Consider the following 18,475-nt stretch of genomic DNA (forward strand, 5'->3'; position numbering starts at 1 on the left):
TTGAATTTTAAATTCAAAGATCACCATTAGCACAATCTTAAGCTAACATGCTTAAAGATTGATCAATTCCAAATTGCCATTTTTGAAGCAATTCAATTGTAACATGAATGCATTTTGTGATTTCACAGCAATAAACGAATTCCAAAAATGACAGAATGGAAAATTTGGAATGATTTCTTTTTTTAGCATTTCAGTAGGACAGACTGCAATTGAATTAAATATCACATTGCTCACTCTGACTATTAGTGTAATGACAGAGGAATGCTGATTGCAACATATTTCCTTAGACACTACAATAAAGTGTTTTGTCAAAATGTCTTTGCTATATTTAAACATTGAGGACACAGACCTTGAGGGAAAAATACTAAATGACTTGGGGGCTAACAAATACAATTCCAATTAGTTTCAACTTATTGTGATGTTTCAGATTTAGTTTTCTGTTATGGTCATATTTATAGATTTAGTACTGAGTCGTTTTGTAGAAAATAGAGACTTTTGTAATTGTGTGTTTCAGAGAATCTGTATTATTTGTTTATATAGAGTTCTTTTGAGTTTTTCAGTTTCTGGTGATTACGTGAAGTTAATGACAATACTTTGAGAACATGTTTAATCTAAAAAACAATAATGCGATTGGCAGTTTAATTTTCAGAGATATGCAAACAGAAAGAACAGAACAATATAAAGGCTTCCAAACAAAGTCCACACTGTCTCTAACTGAGGACCAGGTAACTGGTCAACTCTATATGTACAGTATCAAGTGCAGTCGGACAGATGAGGCAAGTATGTAGCACAAAACACAACTCAATCAAGATCTTGATCTATGTAGCAGGACACAGTAAAGCCAAGCCTATAAGGGTGAAATACACTTTCAAATTCCTGAGAAGGAATGTATAGCTTGATGTAGACTTCAGGGTTTATGATTCTATGAACAGCCAATGGTACAGTACCTGAGAGGTTGCTGTGAAAATATTGTTTGTCCACAATAGGCCATCATTGTCCATTATCATGTGTTTATACAACCAAAACTGTAAATTGCTGCTACTCAAAAATAGTTTGGTCAATTAACTATCAGCTTGGTTTATATCTTTCCTGTTATGATACAATTAAAACAGTTAAATGTGATACCTGCAAGAGCTAAGATAGCCAACTGACCATTATTTCATGATTCCCGGGAAGTACTGTAAAAAATTAAATGAAGCTTGGCAGATTTCAAACCATTTTCATATTTAGACCTCCCAGGTTAATGTGATTATTTTTCACCCACATTTTGTTCTCATTCAATAGAATTTCAATAGAAAGTTTTGAAAATAAAACTGGGAGATTACACCCAGACTTAGTAAATCCAATTCTAGTAGCATAGTAAATTCAAAGCCTCTGTCTTGGGAACTACTGTACCGATTCAATTTGAACTTAGTGCTGTACAGATAATCAATATCAAAATCGGCTATCAATTTGCACACCAATTTCCTAAATCCATGTTGAGTCAATAACTTTGTGGTGAAATATATACTGTATTGTACTGAAAACTGCCCCTCTTCAAAAACTGTTTAGCTTATTGTGTCAGTATTTCCCACTATATTGTAGTGACAAAGCAATTATAATATGGTAAAGTGAGCTTCCTGTGCATACAAGACAACTGTCTTCAGCCATTTTGTTTTGTTTTTTTAATTTTGCTTCTATCTTGAGTATTGGTGCACCAACTGAAACTTCAAGACTGAAACCTGTTTCTGATCTGAGCTAAACCTCAAAAGCTATGGCAATTCTTTTATACTCACACCATGTCATCACCTGCTCTGGCTCCTGTTACAACATGTTGTACATAAAGCCTGTTTTGCTGACTAGCTCAAACCTGTTATCATTCTAGTGTCAAATGCAATATGGTGATATGGAGGTTTTGGAGTAAATAAAGATGACCACTTGATTACCTCTTAGTTACCTTCTCAATCGGCAGCCTGTGCCACAATCTGCTCACATTCAAAAACTGTTTGGTTAATTAACGTTAGATTCCTTAGATTGCACTATAGTGACAATATTATTATATGTATCAAGGAAATATTCAAAATGTCTTTGCTAAAAACACTTGAAGTAATCATTTTCATATTTCCTGTGCTTTTTCTTTCTTCCTATGAATTTTCATCCCCAATTCTTCCAAAGAAAATCTATAGTAGTTCTGTTCATGTGAAAAATTTATTTTTTTTTCTGTTATTATTTACAGAATATAAAGGCTGCCACATAATTTGAGAGCTGAGCACATTGAAAAAAATGAGTTAATCTGGTAATGTCACAGAGTTTATATTTTGCATCTGTTTTTTTCCAAAAAGGCCTATTTGAACAAAATTACATTACAGATTAGTGGTCCAGATTGGGTAAATGATACCAAATGTATTTATTATGAATAGTATTTTAAAGAACACTGAGAAAGACATACAGTAAAGCAGTGCTCATTACTAGATACACAATTTCATGCTGTCTCTAAAATTGTAAGCCAATCTGATAGAATGTTGTAGCATTTCAATTACCTTGACTTTGCAAATTATTTCTTTAAAGAAAGGTTTACATAGTTACTAAAAACGTTTTGACAAAACATTTATTTTTTTGTTGCTGTTAATGTTATAAACAGGTCTGTTTTCACAAACAAGCTTTCAATTAATTTCAATGCACACACCCTTTAAAGATATAACTCTTAAGTTGTTTAGTACCTTCACACAGTGTACTTTTTTCAATTACATTTGGAAACTGAATATTCTGAGTACTTGTACATTTTTATCAGAGCATGAAAGAAGATGTGATATCTGATTTTAAAAATGAGTTACACCATGATAAAAAATGTAGATTGATGACTGGCTGTGTCTGAAAACCAATGTCCAGATGCACTTAGCTGACAGACATGAACACAATGAAGGACTTCAGAAAACAATTACTGCTCTGCTTAAACGTTTTGTGTGCCTTGAATAAGATGTCAAAATTAATGGACAATATTGTCCCTTTCATTAAAATAAGAAAATAAATGCTAGAATATAAAGAGTGCTGAAGTCACATACAAATGCACATGCAGACCTGAGTAGGCACACACACCCCCATGAGTGTACCCCTGCAGAGACAGACCCAATATGCACTATGTCAGTCTGACAATCTGCTAATGTTAATAACACAGAAGACATTCACAACAAAAAGATAAGAGCATGTGAATTCAATGAAAGCAGTGGCTCACAAAAGGATAATTTGTGCCATCAGTTAAATTGACAGTTTAAATCTGGGCCTTTCAGCCTATATTTTTCCTTGTCTTTTTCCATAAAAAATCAGAAGGCTAAGGACACAGTATCAGATGAGTCTGCTAAACCCTGTTGACTAGGAAACAGCACAAAGCAACTATTGTAAGTATTTATTTCCTTTACTGTTTTGTACCTGGCCTTTTACACCAGTTATTACCCAGCTGGAAAGGGGAGAAAGACACAAGAGAAAATGAATTAACTATTAAGTCTTAAAATCATTCACTGGGACCACTGATAATTCCCTTGTCCTTCAGTCATTTTATGTGTTCAGCCTGGAATAAAACAAACCAGACAAACTACAGGCTTTAATGTACTCAGAATGTTGTTGTCTCCTTATTGTGAATGGATTAATCTGATTTGCTTTTTTTCAACCCAGGATGGAAACAAAAGCAAAAAAAACAATCATCAGTAATGGCAACATATGTTACAACCATTACTTTTTGTGTTTCTTTGTTCACTTTTTAGATGTTTTTAATGCATATAGAAAAAATGTTAACCAATTGACAAACATACAAAATGTGTTTGCCAATGGATCAATTTATTCTTAATTACTCAGGGAAATAAAGTTTGTCCATGTTAAAAAATGCTTTCCATTTGCTAAGTTTATTATTACATTGATTAAAAGTGCAAAACATTTGGCTCATCTTTCTATGCAGTTCAGTATTCAATGTAAAATACAGACTAAATAGTTTTTGTATGACTTGATTTTTAAATTGTCCAGTGTATATTTTTCTTGCACTTCGTATTTTCGGAAAATTTATTGTTCATTTGTTTATTTTCTTAAAATATTTAATATGAGCCCCTACAGAATTTCTTTTAAAAGGTGACTGTGGCCTAAATTGAATTTTGTGAATTACAAACTGGGAAAAAACTTCTTCATCTTTAAACAAGAATCATTACACTTTTCACTTACACTTACACTGAGTTGGTGCGCAAAACTGACATTTGTTTTCCATCTCAGACGTAAAGCTGTAAATCATTGCATCCCTATTCAACTGGAAAAAAATGAAAACATAATAATTTGTCCGTAAATATTCGGGCAGTGCATCATTTCTTAGTTTACTGTATTATGAATATTACTAAAAGAAAAAAATCATATTCTCTTTTTACCCATACTAATGTCTTCAGCAATATGCTTCATTCCTGGAATATCCTACCCAATTCTATATCATGTACAGTCCAGTGAGAAACAATGGTAGCCTGCCTCAATGTTTAAACTAACAACATATTCATTTTACACAAATTGCTTGTTTCAAAACATCGATATAAAGAAACACTGCCAAAATGAAGCAGTGTAGTCTCTTTAGCTTTCAAACTTGCCTTTTGGCAAATACTGTCACTTAGTGATGGAATCTGTCTCTCCCAATTGAAAATCAAGTATGCATATTATAAAATCACTTTGGAAACAGCTACTATGTCTACATGGCATGTTATGTTAGCAGCTATATGCTATCAGCAATATGCTAAATTAGTATTTGCAGGGTAGAACATTTAAATACCCAACGGGACGTATGTGTGAGTTCAAAATCCAGTTTTGTATAGAATGTAACGAATTATTGGGTTCATTTAAAAAGAAATGATCAGTGTTTGAATATTGGCTTTACACATATAAACATATACTGTATGCAAAATTAATCAGTGATATTAGCCATTTTATTAAATAAATATTGCTGAACATGACGGAATACAATCCCCATAATCCAGGTGCCGGTGTCTATATCCTTCATTAAAAAAGAGTATTAGAATCTGACTATGATAAGTGCATTCTTTTGTAATTAAGAATAATTATTTTTGTGTATATGTAAAAAAGGTGTAAGGTTAATAATTTCAATTATTAAATTAAAACGTACTTATAGCCAGTCCACCAGCAATCTCTCACTGTTAAACATCTAGTGTTATATTTTTGTTTAAATGCCTAAATTGATCTTTAATGTGTTACAATTCCAATGTTTAATTGATTGTTTTCTTTTCAGTTTTTAGAATATATGTTTTTCTATAACTTGTAATGTATAAATTAGCAGTTTACTGTTACTTAATGTCTGTGAATAGTGTCAGCCTGTTACTATTATAAATCTATACCCTTGTTATACAACAATCCTGTTTTGCTGTGACATAGATACAGTAGTTAAGTTATACTGTACCTTCAGAGAAACAACTTGCAAAATATTGCTGGATATAGTAGGTGATTGTGCAAATAAAAAATAAATAATAACCAGCCAAAGAGAAACATACCTTAATACTCCTGACACTAAGATTGTATAATATTCTGAATTTTAAAAGGGAACTAAAATATATTTTTTTAGAATCACTTGCATTTGTGTCCTAACAATAAACCTAAAACCCTAATGCTACTAATAACTTTACAACTGAGTTGGTGCGGACAAACTGCAGAGAATACAGATAATCAGATAAAACTAGAAAGGTTTTAAGTTCACAAATTGCCAGGAGTTTATACAAACCTTCTCACTTCTTGCTTAATATACTGTGTATTTATGTCATTTCAAGTATTTATTTCTAAATTATATAAATACATAAACATAATTAAAATCACTTTGTAAAGAAAATAATCCAATAAAAGTCAACAATTCAGATAACATGATAGGATCTAGCTCAATAATAAGATGTGAAGATGCTAGAAAAAAACCTGATGTAAGTGCATTATACAAATTGAATGCAGTAAGATACTCCAAGGTTTGAGCTGTTTACATTTCACTATACAATTAACTGTGTGAAAAAAACCCTCCAAAGCCCAGAATTATTTCATCAGTTACTTCTGCACTTTTTATTTTATGTACTGTAATATAAGAGATAGATGTAACAAAAAAAACATTGAAAACCACTAGAACTAAAATGTTCTCAATAATAATAATAATAATAATAATAATAATAATAATAATAATAATAATAATAATAATTTCTGGACACTCCACTCAAAGCGCTTTACAGGTAATGGGGACTCCCCTCCACCACCACCAATGTGCAGCATCCACCTGGATGATGCGACGGCAGCCATAGTGCGCCAGAACGCTCACCACACATCAGCTATCAGTAGGGAGGAGAGCAGAGTAATGTAGCCAATTTATAGATGATGAAAGGAGGGGGGTGGCATATGTTTTCAGGTGTCACAATGCTTGTGCTAATAAAAATAAACATGTTCCAGAAATGTAGAGGGAAATGTGTAGAGGGTGTCAAGAACCTTAAATGATTCTTAAACCAGGCAAAGAATTATCAAGACTGACAGAGAAACTATGCATTAAGCATGGAAACATAATGATGGGTATTCTGTACCATATCATACTAATCTTGTTTCAGCTACATCCTGAACTATTTTGTTTTCCTTTGACCTTAGCAGGAATGACTTGTCTAGTCCTTGAATAGTCATTTTGGTTCTCTCTCTAATCTTTCAGGTGCTTTTGTTGCACATTGTTAAATATATGCATTTTCTGTGGTGGCATTTGCAGCCTATACCTATTTCTCTTTGGATGTCACCTTCAAACAGCCTCTGCTCTTTTCATTTTGCACTTTGGAAGAAGGCTGATGCTGCTGAAAAAAGATTTCTGAAATCTGTATATCTGAATAAGTATATACCTCTTTAATCAGACTAAAAAAAATATGTTTTATTTATCTTACAAGAAGAGAAACTTGCTAATAACTTCTTAAATGCAAAAAAATGGCTGCTTTTCATTTGGTTATGTTGCTTTCAATTCACACACTGTTTTCAATTATAGAGTCAGTTTTAAAACTAAAGTGGTTATAGCCAGAGTCAAATGATACTGTAGATCTGTTTGCCTACATATCTGTCTGCATAAACTCTATAGTGTCACGATTATAGTCCCTCATCCTTAAGGGTAATCCAGCCCTTCACTTTAGACTTTATTCTGTGCACCTGATCCCTATTCCCAGCCCACCTTAAAAGCCAGGCGCTGACGCCCATCCGGGCTCTGCATCTGGTTTCCGTGCCGTGCGAGTCCGGGACCTGGAAGCGCCTGGTCCCGTTAAGGTTTTAATCTCTGTTCCCGTTCCTGTTCCCTGTCCGCCGGTTCCGACCCGGTTTCTGGTTTTAATTCCGTGTTTTGATGGATCTCCTGGTTTTGGACTTACCCTTGTGTTTTTGGATAGGATTATTCTTTTGGATTGTTTGCCTCGGCCACACCTCCCCCGTACACCAGCGCACCTTGGACACGCCCCCCTGTTTTCAGCCCCGTATTCCTGCATGACGTTTCCCCAGTGTTTCCCCACTTTTTTGGATTGTGTCGTCCGCATAGGGTCCGGAAAGAACTGTTCATTACATATAGCTTGCTCTGTTAACAATGATCAGGGGGTTGTTGTACTCCCTGTAACTGTTTGGAGTTCTGTGAAGATGTAAGAGATCCAACAACACTAGAATCTAGCATTCCTACCTTGAATAAGGCAGAATATGCAAACTCTGTACAGATGGCTCTTTAGTACAATATCAAACTACTATGAAATCTATTTTATACAGCAGCAGAATAGTACCTAAAAATGTGTGCAACTGCAAATCCAATCTACATTGAATCTTTACACATTTGCAAGTGGTTACAAACTGAAATGATCAGTTAAATCCCTGAATCCCTGGTTTGCTATAATAATTTAGCCTCATCTACTTCACCTTATGTATTCTAAATAAATGGCACCATAATCATTAATTAGCATCAGAGAAAGTGAAATACACAGAAATGTTCCATATTATAGATCACCAGAAGTTGCTCTTCCCATCATGAATGAGTAACAGAACACAAACCTTAGATTGCAAATGAAGTGGAAAACATTTGGAATGTCATTGTGCAATTAATGAGTTTTTTACAGGTTTTTTTTAGTGTTAATTGATTCCCGGCTGCTGAAATGTGTTTTCAAAGTGACAAATAATCAAGACTCCTTTAAAATAACATTAGCCCCATTCCACAAGCTGCCACTGGCTCTTTTATCACATTGAAGCAAAATGATAAATTATTCTGAAAACAATTATTCATAATTTAAATGCAACAAATGAGTGTAGCATCCAATTGTGCTAAACATGAAGCATTAAATGTTTCTAAACAAAAACAAAATACAGATGGATTTATATCTTTGACAGAAAAAGTGGGGTTATTTAAAATTATTATATAATCAAAGGAGGATGAATGCCAACAAGGTCCCCTTTTTCAATAATTGACTTCAATATCTCATTTGTCCTCTATTTGCTGATATCAATATTTGTACCTGATGTGGCACCTACAGTTTAAGATTTTTTTTTTTCCCTGTGAAATCATATTCTTCTCAGCCAGGAGTACTCCATGCAGCTCAGCAAGTATACATATCTATGGAGGAAAAACTAAAGGTCAAATCCTTACTGAAAATTTGAAACAAAGGAATATGAAACAAAGGGGCAGGTAAAGACAGAAAGGTCCTTGTAATCATGGCTGGGTGATGTAAAATGAGGAACTGTCAGTCTGGCGATAACTTTGATCTTCACTGCTCTGACGCGTCCCCTAAGTAGTTGTCTTTCTGTTTTGACAATGTACTGTAGATAGCAGGGCATTTTCTACAAGAGAGGCAATACAGTAAATACGATTAAGGGACAAACATGATGCCCTCTGGGTGATCTTGAAATGGGCAGAGAGGTCGTGTTAGCTACTTGATATGTATTTGCACGTGGTACATCATCTGGCATGGATGACTGCTGTGGACAGTCAAGGGTACTAGGGACAAGGAGACTGCATAGATAAAGTTGCCAGCATTGTGTGGTTTGGAAAAAAAAACGTTTCCAGTTGAGTGGTCATTCTGTGAATTCTGGATGATATAAAGCAGTTCTGGATACAGGATGTCTTTGTAGGATTGATATTCTGAGTGCAGATTTTGGCTTACGTGAGGGCCCTGTCAATGCAATGTAAGGAATGTCCTCTATAAAACAGAGCACACTTTAAGTGTTTTGTCTGACCTGGTGGAAAGAAAGGTTACTGAAGGAAATTCCATTCAGGATGAGAACCACTCCAGCTTGTTGCATAAGGCTGTAGCTTGAGGAATCCAGCATTACATGCTTGTTAACTGTGTGTGAGCTGTGAATCTGTCATCATGAGAAATGACAGAGAAGTGTATAGGGATGTGATGCCCATGGTGAAGATGAAACATTCTGGATTTTGAAATTGAAGCTGTCAAACAGCAGGAAAACAAAGAATCCTTGATGTACAAAGGAATATCTTCACCAAGTAGTCTCATTAAGCTATTAAGGAAAGCTTTGATGTGAGTAGTAGGGCAGTTGATTTCCGATACAATCGGACATCCTCTGGTATTTAGTTTGTGGATGTTAGAAAGAAGATAAAATTGAGAGGCCTGGAATAAATTGAACTCTGACTTGTCGAAGAAAAAAAACATGGCACCACTTTGTGTTTGGAAAGTTAGAATGTCTCCCAACCACAACAAGTTGTTCTCTGTTGGTTTCTCAGAACCAAACTCGCATGTGTATAGTACTATCTAATGCCTTCAGCCTGGAACTTCTGTCTCACTATGTAGCAGCATACTGTATTTGTAGAGCACAATGTCTTTCTTAGAGATACCTCAATCAAATATACAAATCTTGTTAAGAGGAGGTAACGTTTAGTAGCCTTGCCCACTATCAGTCATGAGTTGAACATTTGAACCTGTCCAAATGTAATGAGACTGCAAATGTGATTGTCAAACGGTGCTTATCAGTGCCTACAAAAATGGGCATTGACATTGACAGTCCTGCCCCCAGCTTCCCAGTGGCCACTTATCTCCTACATTGTGACAGTCGTGGCATTTTGATAATTAGTGCATATTGGTCCCAACTTTCAATAATTATGGGTACAGGTTTAGTAACATGAATATCACAATCACATCCACATTTGTATTAAAATGACTAAATGAGCTTTTATGATTGGTACGTTGATTGGTTGTAAATTAAGTACAGTAAGTGAAATTATTTTTACTGATCATTTGTGAACATTTATAGAGTAAAATGTTGAATGCTTAAAAGTATGAAAGATGCAAGACTTTTGAATTTAAGCAGAAACATCTCTTAGAAATAATGCATGATTTGATATTTTTTGTTTATCTTTGTAGTCAATAGTAAATTGCTTTTGTTAGTAAAGTATGTATGTCAGACAAAAAGGATGCTCATATAGGTGTGAAGGGTCTGTAGAGGTTGATGTTATTAAGCATGATACAGATAGTGTATATCAGATAAGTAATGACTCCATGCTAGAATTAAAATATAAAGAAACCATATCCCACCAAGTGACACTTATAGTTACAGTCTTATGGGTACTCATGTTTTGTAATGAGAAGTCAAAAGCAGGTGTTAAGTAGATTGGAAACCAAAAATGCAGAACAATATGAAAGAAATACATTTAAAAATAATAAACAGAGCTGAATAATATTCAGTGAGAGTTAACCATATAATGAGAAAAGGATATCTGTGACTCCAAAAGATTTGTGAAAAACACTAAGGATGTCATACTTTTGAAGAATGCCCTGAGGTAAATATTAATGCAGTAATTGAGTGTTTGTGATGATAGGTTGGATGAACTGAAAAAGTGGTTAGAGATAGTTTAAAGTTTTTGAACAAAGAGGAGAGACAAACTTTGCCTGCATGTAGATTGATACAATAGATTCATATCACTGTCAATGACAGTGCACAAGGCCATATAACATTCCAGTAAGCTACTGTATGCTATGTAGCAAGTGACTGATGAACAAATTGCCTCATGACTTAAGTCACAGTTTTCCATACTGCAAGTATCTGCATTTGACTCAAAGGTAGAAATTAATGCTCCAAGAATCCACCTTTATCTTTCCCTGTGTCTCCTTTTAGCCACAATGTTCTTGACAGTCAAAGACTGCAGTGGCTCATCAGGGCTTATCGGGGCTTATCAGGGCTCATCAGGCAACAGAACAGGCAATAGCTCATTAGGAAGCAGGAGTCCTGGCAATGGTTGTAACTCTGTGATGGTAGGCTGGACCTGAATGAGAAATGAGGACAGCCTAAGAACAATTACTACTCCCCGTCGGAGACAAATGAGATGTGGTTTGCTGTAGGTCACCAAGGAAGTCAGGCAATGATTCCAAAGTCTGCACTTCTGTCTCAAAGTGCTTCGATGCTGAATGTAGTGCAGTATGACCATTATGCCACACTCCAACTGCTGTGGAAGTGTTACCCAGTAGTGCAGCACAAGGTAAAGCCTGCCCTGTACTATTTCTTCATTTTCAAAGGAATCTTGACAGTTTGAACACCTTATTCTTTTCACTCATCTGCCAGCAGCAGAATTAGCAGACATTCAAATAGGGCTTATGGTCCTCAGTGGTTTCTATAACTCTCAGAGTATCATTAATACAAAGAAGTTTTTGCCTTTGGCCAACACCTCAGCTGCACACAAACAGTGTGCCCATTGAGCAGAGGCAAGTGGAGGTTGTGCATTGGAACCAACCCTCACTGAATGTCTTCAAAGTGAAAGGCACTGCACTGGGGAGCAAGACCAAAGTAACAGCCTATTCTTTTACAGTCCATAAAGAGAGCCTATGGAGAAATGTATTATTTATGGAGCTGGGATTGTACAATTTTTGGTTTGAACTCAGTGTAAGAGTATGAAAATAAAAGAAAACTAAAAACAACGTCAGTTTAAGATTTTCAGAATGAGTGTGGAATGTTCACAGCTGAAGTTTCTCATTTAACATCACAACAGAAAAGTATCTAATTATTTTTAACAACTGTGAACTTTTTAGAAGGTTTGGAAATTTGCTCTTATCACTAAATAACTGACTATCTGAATAACTATCACTGAATAATTTTATATTATGACAAGTGTTTTATTTGTAAAAGTATCCAGTTGTCTCATCTCAGATATTAAAAACTATACAAGATAAATGTTTGATTCTTGGCATAGATTGTTAACCAACATACATTTTGAAAAAAAGACACTTCAAGGGTAATAATGGCAAGAAATCTGTAGTTTCATGGCCTATGAATGATACATTTGTTGAAGATATTTTCATAATTCAGTTAAAGCAAAAAGCTGTTGAATTTGCTTTTGTTAAAATCTATCTAATTTAGGTCAGGTTAGGTATATATTGCATGTGTTTATAATTTATTTGGCTTTTGTCTTAAAAGGGGATGTTGCTATGGAACCAGTGATATTTAAATATTTTAAGGAAACAACCAAATGTTTTGACACACTTATTTCTGGAACTGGGAGCAAGCACAAGTGATCAGTACTTTATTTTGGAGGAGAGAAAAGAAAAAGAATAGAAAAGAAATGACAAAAGTTGGGGTTTTCTGCATCAAATGATACTTTCCATCTCTTGTACTCATTGATAAACAGAAACTCATGAAGTAATGTTGGGTATTTTCTTTTTGTAGAAGGTCTTAATTTCCTTTCTAAATCCACCAAGATACTTTTGTATTAGAATTCATTTTTGCTTAGGGACCATAGATCATCTCATTTTATCATGAATTTAGAGTTTAAATGTTAGCTGTGAGAATATTTTTTTACCAGTTGGAAAGAGAGAAAATCCAAACATCAGAAAATGCCTTTGAAGGCATGGTGATGTTTAGACAACATCACTTCTGGCAATGTCTATGCTTTTTGCATCTGGATAAGTTACAGGTTTTGACACAGAAGGATAATAAAGGAGCATTTTGTGAAAAAAATGAAGAGTATAAAGGAAGCTGTGTTACAGGCACTGAAGGCGAAAAAAAGGGAAATTTAAAGGAAACAAGAACTGTCAGTACAAAAGAGCAGCTTATAAATGAATCACATGTGGTGGTCTCTGTGTAATGTCGAGGAAACGGATGAGCAGCTAAACAGTTTAGATGCAAATATTTAAAGTGTTGCAGCAACAGTTCAACACTAATTTTTGTAGAAATAAAAAACAACAGGATTTTTAATTTTTCTGAGAAGAATGAATCTTCATTTGGACTACCTTTTTTCTCCCTTTAATTTATCTGGTATGTAAAAGGGGAAATAAAGAAACATTGAATGCCTTGGAAAACACTGGGGAAATGGAAAAGATGAATGTTTATGAACAACTGAAAGACAACAGTATAAGTTAAAGGCTTTGGCATGAAAAAATTGGCTTCAGCAGGTGAAGAGTCCCACAGGTAAGAAGTCCTGAGCAATGCTAATCACTGTGCAACAGTGCCGCCCTAAGGCAAAACATTTAATATTAAATTGACAGGTGTACTGTATTGTGACATGCAGGTGGCATGGTGGAGCAGAGTTTAGCATTGCTTCCTCACAGCACTGGGGCCTTGGGGTAAGTTCCAGGGTGATTTCTGCATAGAATTTGTAATTTCTCCTCTTGTTCTTGCGAGTTTCCTCTGGGTGCTCCAGTTTTCTCCCACAGTCAAAAGACACATTGGTAGGTTAATCAGTTTCTGGGAAAATGTGCCATTGTGAGTGTGTGCATGTTTATATCTGTGTGTGCCCTCTAATGTACTGGCTTCCAGTTGTGGGCATATCCTGACTTGCACCCATTGCTTGCCAGGATAGGCTTCAGCTCCCCTGTAACCCTGTATTGTTCCATACTCCCACAACCCTTTTGGTAAATAAGAGCTTCCTGTTCTCAGCTTTAAATGCAGTTTCATGTATTTTCTACTTTTGACCTCTGGTTTATGTTTCATTCTGAAGAAGTCTCCTGGGTTGACTTTGCCATTGCCTTTGAGAATTATGAATACCCTTATCACGTCCCCTCATAATCTTCTCTGTTCAAGACTAAAAAGTTCTGTTCCTTCAGCCTGTAAATTTAATTTAGGGCATTCCCTTAAGCTGTGGAATGTATTTGGTTGCTTATCTCTGGACAGATTCCAGAGTAGAAATATATTTTTCTATAATGTGGTGACAAAATTCATTATAAATGAATGTCACATCCTTGAGTAATATGACAGACAAATGACTTCTGTTAAAGAGATATTGGCTTATACATAATAGAGTGACGTATTGCTGGCTATGCACACAAAAAAATACAACTGCAGTAAACACAGAAACATCTTGTTTTGATTGCCTCCTCCCTGCAAACAAACATAGTTAATCTAAGAGTATCTTCATGTGTTAACACTACCAAAAAATATTTGAAAGTATCATTTAAAAACTGATGATAATGCTGTATACAATCTAATGAATGTGCTTTTGAAGGCTCTTCATACAAGCTCTTAGAGAAAAACTTTATCTGTAATGATCACTAAAAAATTAAGAAATAATTGAGATGCACTCTTCCATATTACTGATTTTGTAATTTACCACTTTTACCATATTATTTTAATAGACAGATTTAGAGTATTTTCATGTTCATGCTTATGTTTTGAATTTTTTTTTAAACTTTTCAGGTGATTTTTATATATTTATTTTCACAGGCATGCAGAAAGCTAGAGAAATGGAAAAGCCTGATTGCTAAAATCGGGGAAAGATTAATACATTATCAATTTACATTCTCCGAAACATAAAAACGTTTTAATAAAGCAGTGACATTTGTGTTGTTTGTACTATACTGGAACAAGATAATAAAAAAGAACAATGAACTGTTCTGCTTGGTTGCCCATGCTAATTGCATTTTCTATGATGGGCTGCTGTGTAACAAATGAAACAAGAACAAAGCTCTGCTTAAAAACCCCAAGTCTCAACAAAGAACAATATATTTCTCATCGTCGCCTACGTCGTGGCTGGATATGGAAACAATTCTTTGTTCCTGAAGAAGACCCAGCTCCACGTACTATTGGGCAGGTACTGTAACTGTAACAAAAACATTTACTGTTTTAGAACATTTTAATAAATACCCTGTAAACAGTCAGCTTTTTGAATATGTCAGCAGCTGGCTGTATATAAACATCAGGAAAGTTCTAGTTTTACCTATTATTTTGGTAAATCACAAATATTTTAACTTTACGTGCTAGAAAAACTTAAGATATCAATGAATGATCATTTTATTTGAAGTCTCAATAGATTTATGAAAAACATAGCCAGAATATGTAAAATCTGCAGGATGATGTGGATCCAGCTACAAATGTAGTGATATGTTTGGAGAATATTAATGAATTTAGGAATCATCATTCAGACATTTTTGTTAATCAGTTAGGACATACCTTCTTTATCTGCTATAAGACAGACTATGAAAACCAAAAATAACAATGTTTTATTCTATATTTTTAGTTTAAAAAAAAATTAAATGCCAGGCATAAATTACTCATTCCTGTTTACTGTCCAGAGAGGAAGGTGGGGATCTACCTTGGAAATTTTGCATGTAGATCATTTCAGAATTGCTTCAATGTTTTCTAAGTCATGATATATTTTTTGGAATGAGAAGCCCCCTTTCTCACTTTTACTTGGACACATGAGTTAAAAACAGAACTGTTGGATGTGTAATGGTACAGTACTACTGCAAAAGTAGTGATACCTCATAAGCAAATAGAGGGTACTTGGTAATTTAACATAAAGCCCTATATTCAGAACTCTTGGGGCCTGATTTTGATAAATCGAGTGCAAGAGCAACACATAATGTCATTGGTACAGCACTGGACATAGTGATTTTCCCAAAGATAATTATTTTGACCAAATGTACAGTAGTACCCAAGGGTTCATCCGTGTTAGTGCTTCATGCAGTGAAAAAATCTAACACATGTTTATCTTTGAAACGCGCTTCGTAAATTGTGGAACAAAACTGTATAATTTTTAACTTTATGTTATATACACATACTATAGCTTAGGAAATATAATTTTGGCATGTATTTTTAGGGTAAAATAAAAGTTATTTAAAGAGCAAAACATCACAAAATAACGGAAAAAGGACTAAAAGAGAAACTGTATATCCTAGCAAATTTTGTAATATGTTACCTTTCTTTTCTTTTATTTTACTGTATTACAGCTAAAATCAGATTATGACAAAGTTAACTTTTCTATAAAGTACATTCTTTCTGGAGAAGGTGCTGGAGATGTCTTTAGAATTGATGAAGATACTGGTGAAATTTACACAATGAAGAAGCTAGACAGAGAGAAGAAATCCTCCTACATATTGCGAGCACAAGCCATTGATAGGTTATCAATGCAGCCTGTAGAACCGGAGTCTGAATTTATTATCAAAGTTCAAGACATCAATGACAATGTGCCAGAGTTCCAAAATGAACCCTATGTTGCTACAATTGCTGAAATGTGTCCAACTGGTAAGTTTTCTTTTTCTCAGATTTCATAGAACATCAAGCTGAAGCTCTTTAGCCTAGTCTAATACTGTACAAATTGATTTCCTAATTTGTATAACAAAGAAATTTGAAATACATTTGACTACACATTCTTTACTCAGCTAGTATAACAGAATTGATGAAAGAAACTAATTACAATTAAACTATAATATATATACCTTTTACATACTAAGAATGTGTTAAACAATAATTATTTAATTCAACAATATCTACACTTCATTTGTGTTATTAATAAGCGTGAGATAAAATATTTTCATAAATAATAGTGTTAACATGAACAAAATATAAACAATATATAATATCTTTAAATTGGTATTTTTATGATGCAAATACATAACAATTAATTTGGTACTTGCTATATTGGACACATACTGTTTATTAAAAAATAAATCACAAAAAAGTGGAGTCAAAACATGTCTTACATTTTACTAACAAAACAGTTATTTCTAATTTATAATTATAACCAGAACATTTTGTATATTATGAATCATTTTTGCTTGTTAATTATGAAGTCATAGGTCCAGGTTTCATTGGTTATAAATTTCCATTAGCTCAGTGATCTGTGAGACATCAAGTAGTGTGAAGAGAGAGGACGGTCTCCGCAGGAATAATAACTGTCATGCACACCTGTACCTCCCAGATCTGTGTGCAGCAGTGTGCTGAAAGCACAGGCCGCAACCAGCCACTGCATAACACGCCCTTTGCATAATTATTCATTTAGTAAATGATAACACATGATTAAGCTAATGTTGCTTTTGTTTCTCTCCTTTATTTTTCACTCAGGGACCACAGTCATACAAGTGACAGCCACAGATGCTGATGATCCTTCTTATGGGAACAATGCCAGATTAATCTATAGCATCCTGCAGGGACAGCCCTACTTCTCTGTGGAACCAACAACAGGTAGCTAAATAAACAGAAAAAACAGCTTCCAATTGGAATTTCCAGAAACCTTTCTTATCTTATTATTCCATTTGATACCTGTTATTTCAATTGTATGCTCTTGTACTGTAGCATTACATAGTGCTACAGTACATAGTGCTATAGTCCTGAAAATATAAATGATGGCAGACAGAATTATTGCATGTTCCTCATTTAATGTGTTAGATAGATCAACGATATGAGTTGAGTAGACTATGGCGTGAGTTGATTAAGGCGCCCTAAAAAAAGATCATAAGGAGTAAATTAAATTTGGTCACCAAAGATACAGTAGCATATTCGTAGATTCCCATCATCACCAACATGTAAAGTTAAGAAATATACACTGTTAAGTTTGAGCCCAATATTGAGTTTCACTAATAATCTCACTAATTAATCTGGTGAGTGTTTTTTTTTTTTATTAAGGGGAAATTTACATCACCTTCAACACTTCTTTGGTGAGGTTTTAACAGGATCTGTCCATGTTCAATTTTAAAGTGTGGTTTCCAAGTTGGGTTGTAATGCCTGAGATTATGTGGTGATTCATTTTAGAACATGTGGCTCATTTTCACATACGCAGGAGAGGGAATGGAAAAATAAAGACATCAAGGAACATACAATATTTTAATTTTAGCATATGATTGTGACCTAAGAATGATAGAACGTCAGAGAAAAAAAGCATCACCATAATAAGGCAAGTTAACAAAATGATTTAGTGTATAACCTATATAATCTAATGGTATGCATACTGTAATTTTTAGAGTAATACCAGTAATACAAGACAACCTTTTGCTTAAGACCCATAAGTGGTATCTACATGTTTAAAAAAATGTATTCTTGTTATTTATGATTATGTGTATAAAATGTCAGTGCAACACGTTAAAGTAATCATTTTAAATTAAAATTTAAAATCATTTTAATTTGACTATAATATGCTTTTCTTTTTTTCCCACATAATGTACTTAGAAAACAGTTTATAGCAGAAAACAAATATATGGTTAATATATTTTCCTATATTTTAACAGTTTTGTTAAGAATGACCTGCAATTCTGCTGTGTTATTTTATGTGGGACATGGTCCTTGA

At 34.2% G+C, this 18,475-nt stretch overlaps 1 protein-coding gene across 3 annotated transcripts in view; it reads left to right on the forward strand.

Moving 5' to 3' along the window:
• Window positions 1-18,475, forward strand: part of LOC148657466 (cadherin-7-like) — a 66,510-nt gene that overhangs the window by 12,386 nt on the left and 35,649 nt on the right. The window contains exons 2-5 of one of the 3 annotated variants that reach the window (XM_088643764.1): window positions 3,304-3,374; window positions 14,638-15,004; window positions 16,143-16,437; window positions 17,257-17,376. In XM_088643764.1, coding sequence (XP_088499890.1) covers window positions 14,798-15,004; window positions 16,143-16,437; window positions 17,257-17,376 — 622 coding nt within the window. In that variant the 5' untranslated portion in view covers window positions 3,304-3,374; window positions 14,638-14,797. Of the gene's footprint in view, window positions 1-3,303; window positions 3,375-10,192; window positions 13,387-14,637; window positions 15,005-16,142; window positions 16,438-17,256; window positions 17,377-18,475 lie in introns of those variants that run through there. The other 2 variants (XM_088643766.1, XM_088643765.1) reach the window with 2 other exon arrangements.

This window comes from Lepisosteus platostomus, chromosome 8, assembly GCF_059453375.1.
Source record: "Lepisosteus platostomus isolate fLepPlt1 chromosome 8, fLepPlt1.hap1, whole genome shotgun sequence".
Classification (NCBI taxonomy): Eukaryota; Metazoa; Chordata; class Actinopteri; order Semionotiformes; family Lepisosteidae; genus Lepisosteus; species Lepisosteus platostomus.